The following is a 10495-nucleotide window of genomic DNA, read 5'->3' on the forward strand; positions in this document are numbered from 1 at the left end:
TGTAATTAATGTGCCTTTTTGTCTATTCCAGTGCCCAAGTCCAAGCTGGTTTCTGTTTCTGTCCTGTTAGGCCAATAACTTGCATTTTATTTCCAGTTTTGACCTTTGCCTGACTTGACAAACAATAGGTTGTTTGCTGTCTGCCTCAACCTCCTTGCCTGTTTTAGGCTATATATTCTACCTCATCCTCCTCTGTTTTTCTGCATTCTCAGTTTCAGACAGTAACTCCCCTATTCTCTAATGACTTGTGTAGGATCTTCGGAGACAGATTTATTATTTGTGAAATTTGAGTTTTTCTGATAAACATGCCCCTTGAAAAGGAATATAGAAGGAATGTGCTTAAAAAAGTTGTGTTTTGGGCTGATTTATTGAAAATTTGTCAAAAAACCTGCCTCCTTTCCCAGACACTGCAAGAGAGCCAGTGGCACATTGCACTGCAGGTTAGGAACCAAGCAGCAGCTAGGCAGACCTGATAAGGAATTGAAGACTGTCTTTGCTTGTGTGACTCCAGTGCTGTGATTGTTTGTCTCCCTCCTACTTTGCTTCTGGCAGGGACTGTTACTACACCCCCCCTCATTGAAACAGGGACCGTAACAGATCTACAGGAAGCTCCAATAAAGGGGGCCATTTTTACAGATAATGATAATTTTAGCCCTGAGTGAAACAGTCACTATATATTATCCATTATTGTTTGCAAGGTAATGAATAATATATCAATTATCTTATGCTATATGTCTCCTTTATCTCATGCTATATCTGAATTGCTGTTACTTTATCCCCTGTAGTGAGTTTCATAACGTTTAATATAAAGGCAGTATCTGTTCTTTACCAAATTACTACTCTAACAAGAGAGAGTTCCTTAGACATAGAAAAGAAATAGGCCACTGCAATATTTGGCAGCACCAGAACCCAGGAAAGCTGGACAGTTAAATCAAAGGTTTCTGTGAAATTAGGACAGCGGAATGAGTCTTTTAAAGGAGGATTAAGACTGTCCAGGTGAGACTGTTCTTTTGACCTAGGCCCTGCTGGTGATGCTTAGCAGGACTGTAAGAAAACAGAAAGTAGCTTTAGCACCAGAAGAGACCGGAAGAAGGAATTTCTAGGTGCACGGAAACACGATGTGCACTGGAAGTGACACCATCATGCAGCCTAAAATAGTTATGCATTAGACTGCATTATTATGAATGCACCCTGAATAAGAACAGTGCAAAACCAACTGGTTGACCAAAAGGATACTCCAGTGTACACTGAATGGGCGAAGGGCCAGAACGTTTCTAGTGCCCCTGAAAAAAGGCAGATTGGTTTCAGACCATGCCGAGCTCATTGTCATGTGTTTCTACGGTAGGACCATTAAGACAGGCACACTGCTTATTTTTAACACAGACAGAGATTTATGCAGTGCTGCATTAAAGGCGTAGTTTTTTAAAACTAACATGGCTGGAACAAACCAGAATGAATTACCTAAAAGGGAAGGTTGATTTTTAGAAGGAAAGGCTAATAAAGAGTTAATCTCAAGCTGCAGGCTTACCTTCAGTTCTCTCAATAGTGCCCTTAAGTCTCCCCATATTTCTCCTGTTCAGATGATCAGAAGCCTCATAGGAAAAAAAATGCTGAGCTGTGTAAATAAAATTCCCAAGACCCCTGTACATGCCCAGTTTGTAAGACTATGAGGAAACTTCCTGCTGATTGGCTCAGAAATTCTGCCAATCAAAAAATATACTAGCTTTCTGGCGCTATGGTCCTTTTGTCCATATATCATAGATTCTGTGTTCTATGGCTTTAAAACTAAGGTCTATTTGTGCATGTGTGTGCACAATACTACACATCCACCTGGCCCCCATAACTGTCTAGCGTCTTTATAATATATTTGCCAACTCTCTTTTAACTTATATTCTTTATTTGACCTCCTGTGTTCCCATAAAAGCCCTAAATGCATGCATTACAAAAATGATACAATAAAAGGGTCATTATTATTATAGTCCTATCACAATAAGTAGGAACATCTGTGTTATCAAGAATTTCTAGAATTCTTAAATTTTTAAAAATGTTGATATATAATTATTTTTCTCCTTGTAGTTGGGTTTCTTCAAACGTGTTCGTCCACCACAAGAGGAGGCTGAAAGAGAGCAGCTTCAACCACAAGAAAATGGTGAAGGAATTACAGATACATAATATAGAAAGTACAAATAAAAACACGTGTAACACCTTTATAACACCTGAAAGCTTTTATTTCATATGTACTATCGCCTTCCACTATCTGCATTATTCTGTATCATATACCTTTTGTAAGTGTTTTACTTAAACAAGCAAGCAAGCTACAGAATCCAAAATACAAATCTGCTATGCAATTATACAAAGTAACAAATAAAACAACTCTACTATATAATTACTCTAACTCTAAACAGTATTTTTCAGCTTTAATGAAGCATCCCAAATCTTATTGAATATTGAGTGTTTTGCTTTATTTTGGTACACTATATGAACTTAAATGAGATAATCATTAATCACTGATTTCCAAGCATTAACAGACATGTTTCCTGCTTGCTTTCACCTCATGGCTGTGGTTTTCCTGCCAAAAAGAGAGCCTTCCTGATAAATTTTTGTTTTGTAAAGAAACAATTTTCCTGCGATACATATGTCAATTACCTTTGGAATTCAAATTACTGACATCATTTTAGATACTTTATTCCATAAAGTTCTAACTATAGAGCAGTCCCAAATTAAATGTGTAAAACCTGCCCTTTTCATCTTATTTAAGATAACAATCCTCTCGAATACCAGCCTACTTAAGTCATGCTGAACTGATATTTACCTGGTCAGTATCAATAGCTGTGAAAATCTAGTTGTTACTACTGTACAAGTAAAATCCATAGCTGATTTTGCCACTTCTCCTCCGTCCACGAAATCCTTATAAATCTATGATCTTATATGTTTTTTAATAAGGATAAGGAGATTAAAATTTATAAGGATGGCCAAACACACACTGATAATCGGTTTCGTACGATTTTCAAACTGTGTGTTGACTCGGAATTATCTTTTTAATAATTTTCATATCATGTCGATCAATCGCTTAGTTGATTGGACAGGTTAGAAATTTTCAGTCAGTAAACAATAAAATCTGTGCATGTATTTTGTATCTGAAGAGTTTAGAATATCCGATTTGTTATTTTTAGGTCTTTAATCCTATAATTTCTATCTGAATGTTATTTTTCGATTGTTGCATTCAAAAGAACGATATCCTCATGTGGATAACCTTATGAGGTTAGTCAGCAATCTGGGTAATATATCCAGTTACAGCATGCAGTGAAGACACAGCTGCCTAATGGCTCTATCTGACAAAATGTGACCTGCATATTCGAAAATCTGTTTTAGAACTTCTAAACTTGACAGTCTTTAAAACTCAAGGTTAAAAGATAATTTCTCAGCTTATCTGCTCTGTATTGTTTCCCCCAGTCTTCAACTCACACCTCTTGTAGGTGCAGCATTGGGGGGTTTATTAGCACAGTGCAGTCCAAATTCTGTGGTAACAAGGGCCACAATTTTTCTGGTCTACATGGTTCAGGGCCAATAATGGAAGCCAGTTTTGGCCACTACCCTTTTTCCCCACTCCCCTTAAATCCATAATCCCCCCTGTGGATAGCACAGCTTGGACAAAGGTAAGCCTTCAGACAGGCGGCCAGACAGACAGGGGGGCACACAGGGGGCCTCGGGTCGCCAGTTGGACAGCACTGTATTAGCATATTAATGGGGAGTTGCAATGTATTGTTAGGGGACAAATTTCTGTCTAACCCTAGAACAATAGGTGCAAAAAGTCTAATTAACTGTTTTACAAACAACGATAACACTGATTAAACAAAAAGTGTAATTTATACAATTTTATAGATAAAAAGTTAACTCACACTTGCATTATTATGCTAGTTTCAGTTTAATGATTGAGGCAATAATAGCGTTTGTGTGAATAAATTATATAATTATTTTAACATGGCAAGCTGGAGATGCTAACTTATGTTTAACTACTGCCTTGGATCCTAAATACTTTCTGGCCTATTCTTAAATAAGACCTGGTTCTTCAGGGGTTATTACCAGATAAAATTCCAGTGATTAATAAAAAGAATAAACATTAAAGGACCTATTAGCCCTGTCTATGTTAAGGAAGCATGGAAATTTAAATAGAAATATGGGGAATTGTGATAGTGTATTTCTTAGTTTTTCTATTGACACTGTTGGCAATGTAAGAAATGTACAAGCTACTGTAGGCTATTTTTGGCCAAAAAAAGGGCAAACTGGACAGATTGGACTGATCAGACTGGGCAGATGCATTGCCTGTCCCAGAAAAGTTTTATCTTTTAAGGGAGGTTATCAGTCAATTACCAACCATATTATTAAATAATTTTTCAATTGCCCTAGGGATTTTGCGATATATTTGATAGAATGTCCTTGTAACTTTTAGAACTAGGTTATATGAGCATTTATATAAGATCAGAACGGAATCAGAACTCTTTTGTATAGTGCATATAGAAGTAAACTAAAAGTAATGGGTGGTAATTGAGAGATTTTCTTAAATCAGCGTGAATTGTTTTGGATATATACTTTGAATACAATTTCTACAGCCGGACTGAATGAGTAATTTAGTATTAAATGCTTTATATTAAAAAAAAGATGTGTGATAAAGATATAATGATTTTGTGATATAACAGCACAATAGGTTGGTTTATAGACTTGTATTATAGTTAGGATGAAGTTGTTTGGTTGATTTCCTATACATTTTATTATTGATAACCTAAGACAGGATGTTGCTATTGTTCTGTGCGATGCAAATGATGAGTGGATATTATATCCAGCTGGTATTTGTAGATGTAATAATAATATTAATACTTTTATTTTTATTTTAGTTGGGACAAAATTATCTATGCTTATTTCTAACTTTGTTATGAATCTCAATTGGTATCCTAAGGTGGGATGTTGCAATTATTTTATGTGATGTAAATGATGAGCGGCTATTATATTCAATGGCGTTAGATGAGCAAGTTTGATGTAAATAATGGGCGGCTATTATAGCCAATAGCGTTAGATGAGCAAGTGTGATGTAAATGATGGACGGCTATTATAGCCAATAGCGTTAGATGAGCAAGTGTGATGTAAATGATGGACGGCTATTATAGCCAATAGCGTTAGATGAGCAAGTGTGATGTAAATGATGGACGGCTATTATACCTAATGGTGTTAGATGAGCGAGTATTTGTAGATGTGTTACAGGCCTCACTTCCGCAGATCCCTTGAGAAAGCGTGCATGCATAAAACATGCAGGTTATTGGTACACCAACATTACAATGATTACAAACTGCATAGATACTTTTTAATATAATGGAGTCAGATTAAAAGGGTGTAGTTTTAAGTATACCTGGCCAGGTTCTTGATATTTAACAAGTGTCTGTAATTATTTGAGGCTTTTTTGAGGCTTTTACTGATTTAGATTTCAGCACATGAGGTTACGATTTTAACTATAACAAGATCATTATTAAGCATTGGATTTACTAGCTCGCTTTTTATATGCAGAAAGTAAACTTTGGAATATTACATATTTTATTTTATGGAAACGCTTCTCACCTACTGTGGAATTTTATGATTGAGTGGATTTATACAGTATGTAAAGTGTGCAGTTTTTATTGTGAAAAATGATTAAAGACATAATTTTTAAACCTTTTGGAACTGATCTTTATTTATGAGCACTTTTACTAATCTTGTATTCTATTACAACTTCACTTACCAGTTTCTCTCTACTTTAATTTGAGGAACTTGATTACCTACATACTTCTTTATTGGGTTTATTTTTTTCCGCAGACAAACTTTTGTTTCCATCCAGGATACATATCCTAAGTATTTTCTACTACATAGACTTTTTCATCATAACAAATGATGTAAACTACTTTTCCTGGCCACTCTCTGTGTCAACACTCTCCGGGATAGCCCCATCCCCCTGCTCCCATCAGAAAGATTTTCCCCAAAGCTTTAAAATGCAAACCCCATCCCCATTGTCCTTCTGCTTTGCTTTTTGATTTGCTCCCATTGGAAGCAAATTTTTCTTTTTAGCTATGGGAAAGCATAAGGGCTTGGTCCCTGAGATCTTGTATCTCCTCAAGCACATTACCTCATTTATTTTGAGTGTTTAATAAAAGTTTTTTTTCTTTTTTTAACTCTTTGGTTGGCCTGTCTTTGGATTTCCAGAGTGCCCTTTTCTTTCCTCTTTTTTTTTTTTTTATTCTTGTGTCTATTATTCCCAAGACTGGCTATAGGAGGATATTGCTGTGCCTGGGTAAGTTTTTGAATGTGTATTTATTAATTTTTAAATTGCCAGGGCTTATGATCTGGAAGATACCTTTCTCTAGGAACAAGATGCGGCTCAGAGGAAAGCAGCTCACAATGCCATGGTTATCCATATGGTAGGGCATTAAATTAGAAGCCTGACCAATAGGGCTTTGTATACTCAATAATGATAAACATTCTCTTGCTCTGGACACTGAGGATCAGTTCACTATTTTCTCTTAGTTCAGTATTCAGTGAGTTCATTGGTTTAAAGAACTTTTATATGTGTGAATACAGATATAGTTATCAGTATAGGCAACTATGGTCATAACTGGTGCATCATTTTTGGCCCTTGCTGTTGGGGGAGACATTAGTGTGGGCCTGTCTGGTTACATTATAGGGCCAGTTAGCTGACTGAGTATAGGACCAGGGGCCATATATTAATGACTGTCGCATTTAGAATTCTAGAAAGGTGCATGGACCATCAGCAGGCCGAGGCTACTGTAGCATATGGAACAGACCCACTGACTAAGTTGTCTTCATTCAGGTCATGTTCTTAGTCTGTTTTTCTTGTTATGATATTGACTGGCAATCTATGCTAGTTAAATGCAGTGCTGTTGACCTTTTTATTCGGTCAGAGGACTGTCCTGCTAGTTTGTGTTGGAAAGTGGCAGGCTATAGGCCACTTTCGGGGCAGAGTGCTTTACACAAGTGGCTTTACAGGAAATGCACTTTTAGTGTTTGCCTTTAGGTAGGTCCTGGTTAGGGCAGGACTGCCTATGGGTCAGTTCCCTTTTAAAACAGTAGGTGGATAACTTAATTTCCCCTACCTAGATTGAATCTTTTTATTATCTGTGGTGCTAATTAAAGAATAATTATAGTACCTGCTGAGGTTCAAGGTGGAGGTCATGAAATAAAGAGATGTTTTCCAGTGGATTATAGTCAAATAAGTAGTTCTCCTCTAGCAGTTGACATAGACTAACTATACTCTTTGGTGTCAGTGTCACACATCTTGACTGTGTTTTCACTTCCTGTTTGGTAGGCTCATATTAGAGCATGCAAAATTAATTATTGGTTCTAGGTCCAATATATGTGATAAAATCTGTTATTCTAACCAGGGTGGATCCTTGTAGGTTTAAGAGAACTGTATTTTTGCAAATGCTAGTCTGGTGGGCATGTATTATGGTTGGATGCCCATTCTATGACGTGCAGATCATTTAGTACCATGCAAATAACGTTTGGGCAGGATATCAGGAGTGTAGTATAAGAACCAGTTTCAGCCTCGTCTAAAGCTTGGTCTATGCTGCTTCCTCACAGGGGCAGGTACTGTTCATTTCAGTGGTGGCATTAAGTCTCTGTGGGTTAGTATCTGCAAACCATTAGTAGCGTAATGTGTGGAAGGTATCAAACTGGCCACCTGGTAGACTTTTGGTTGCTTGGCTGTCTAATCTGGCTTTCTTATGTGGCCGCTCTTGATCTTCCCTGCAGCATGCTTGTTCAAGATTTTGGGCAGGGTTGTCAGTGAATTCTGTACCAGAGGTATCATGCTCAGCTAGATGTTCTCTCCCGCATGCCTCATGGTGCATGGGTTTTGGGGTCTATTCACACAGGTCTCCTTCTTTTATTTCAGTCCAGATTCCTGGGCAGAGATAGAGTTCACAGGGTTATACCAGGTGTTTGTTTCTAGGCTCCACTATGGGGTTTTCTTTTGGTTTGGGGATGTATCTGGAATAGAATGATATTCTGGGATCCAGATTTCCTTCCTTTTTTAAACCAATTATTTTCCAATTAGAGATGTTAGCTTGCTATGTCCCAGGGAATGTTGGCATGGAGTGGCCAGGAAAAGGGAAAATTGTATCATGGTCAACTCCATGTCAAAAGTTTCCCACCCTTTTTCGCTAGTTTGTAGAAGCTTTATTACTAGACACTGGATTTTAAAGCTTTGGGGAGGGTCCTTCTGATAGGAACAAAGGGCTATCCCGGTGAGTGGTGACATGGAATTGGCCAGAAAAGGAAAATCACGGTAAGTATGATGCAATTTTCCCTTGTGTGACACGGTCCAAAGTCTACCCTATTACTAAGCAAATTATTTTCTATGCCTGATATTAGAAACTAAAGTCGGTGCCAAATGACTTGACACAAAATATAAAGGAACACCATTACAATACTTAAAAACCTCTGCTCTTTCAACACATTAGCTGGTGATCAATTTACCACAATCTTTAAATATACTGAACTCTTTTTGCCAATATTGATGCCTTTTTATCTGCTTAATTCAAAGTGCAGTAAACGTTGGCCAGCTGTGAAGGATGTCTTGTGCACTCTGATTTTTGAGAGGACCTGGCTATAAACTACTATTATACACAGTGACATTAATGTTAGGTTTTTGAGATTCCTTATTCTTTGAACAAATACAACTGGAAAATTTTACCCAACTATTCACTATTAAGAGAAGGTACCATTTATTAACTCAAAACTAAAATTGATTCTTTGACTTCACTTACAACTGATTCCTTCTCTGAGAAACTTGGCCTTGGACCAGATTTTTCTGGAACCAAAATTGAAAGAATCCATTGAACAGGTCCATGGAAGGATACATCTGCAGTTAGACCAAGAATCATTATTGCAACTTTGCTCTTCCACACCTATAAAAAAAACTAAATAACTGGATGGTCATCACATTCAACATTCTTGAGCATTGGTCAGGATCTTTTTTAACCAAAATATAAAATTCTCAACTTTGAAGCTTTATTTGGAGTCACGTACATGAGTGTACAATAATGCAATTGTCCTTTAGATTGAAGTGGAGGAAGGAGCCTCATTTCCTTCTAGGAAAAAAGAGAGGTCCGAACCAAACAGTATGCTTTCATACTTGATATTTCCTCTATGTTTCCCCAGTTCTGTTATTGATTTTATTCTTTGGCTCTGCGGGGTGCATTTTCTCTTAGATTGAAAATAGTATAAATTATTTTCCTACTCCTATATTGTCAAACCTTGTGGTGTATTTTGGGGTTTGTATGTTTTTAATATGATTTTCAAATAAAATAAGTTAATTGTTTTTTTTTTATTTTTGATTTTTTTGTAAAGTGTGGGAAACATTTGGTAAATTGTCCCAATCACTCTGGCCCTGTTTGACTGGCCATTAGGGATCTCTTTCTTGATAAAGTGCAGTTTTTCTTCATAACTGAGACTTTCCATACCCTTTACCAGCTTAGTTGCCCTTCTCTGGACCTTCTCTAACTCAATAATGTCCCGTTTGAGCACTGGAGACCAAAACTGAACAGCATATTCTAGATGGGGCCTTACCAGCGCTCTGTAAAGGGGAAGAATAACCCCCTCCTCCCGTGAATCTATACCCCTTTTAATACAGCTCAAAACCTTGTTTGAACATGCATCTGCTGCCTGGCATTGCTTGCTACAGCCAAGTTTATTATCTACAAGGACTCCAAGGTCCTTCTCCATTATGGATATAACTCAGGGGCATATATGACTTTGCATAAAATACTTGATCACACTACCATCTTCACAGACCTATCACAATGACCAGCAAAACTGATGCTGAAAATTATCAATAGAGGGTACCAGTCCCCTCATCGTAGGGACATAATCAAACCAAACTTCAGCTCAAAAGCACAAATTGTTGTCATTTAAAATGACATAATTACTGTTCTACATTTATTCTTAAGGTAATAAATCTAGAACAGTAATGATTTCTCATTTTAAATGACAACCATTTCTTGTTTGTGATTTTAGCATAAAACATATCTGTGCTTTGAAGGACAGCCGTTAAGGAGTTAAAATTAGCTTTTCTGAAATTTAGGGTCTTTGTTGCCCAAGTGTATAGTTGTTTTTTGCACCAAACATTAAATAAAATAACATTATGGTCACTATTACCCAGGGGTTCAACCACTTCAACATTTGCTATATGTTCTGGGTCATTAGGGATCACTAGATTAAGTATAGCATGTAGAGTAGGGCGGTGAGGTTAATGTTGAGTTGGTGACTCTCTATCTCCTTTGGGGAACCAGTCTTTGATGCATCTAAGGTGTTAATGCCTCGATTTGTCCTGGGTTGGCACAATTTGCATAGGCCTATTGCCACTTTTTTGCCATTCCAAATGTAGAAGCTGAATTCTGCTCTAAGCCATTTCTCATCCTTTGGTTTGAGGAGCAGTGGTAGGGTGTGGACTGGG

General features: G+C 37.2%; 1 protein-coding gene across 2 annotated transcripts in view; it reads left to right on the forward strand.

Annotated features, from left to right (window-relative positions):
• itgav (integrin subunit alpha V) overlaps positions 1-5704 on the forward strand; it is a 199433-nt gene extending 193729 nt beyond the window's left edge. The window contains exon 30 of one of the 2 annotated variants that reach the window (XM_012970033.3): positions 2077-5704. In XM_012970033.3, coding sequence (XP_012825487.1) covers positions 2077-2172 — 96 coding nt within the window. In that variant the 3' untranslated portion in view covers positions 2173-5704. 2 annotated transcript variants of the gene reach the window in all.
• The last annotated feature ends 4791 nt before the right edge of the window (positions 5705-10495 follow it).

The sequence above is a fragment of the Xenopus tropicalis genome, chromosome 9 (assembly GCF_000004195.4).
Source record: "Xenopus tropicalis strain Nigerian chromosome 9, UCB_Xtro_10.0, whole genome shotgun sequence".
In the NCBI taxonomy this organism is placed as follows: domain Eukaryota; kingdom Metazoa; phylum Chordata; class Amphibia; order Anura; family Pipidae; genus Xenopus; species Xenopus tropicalis.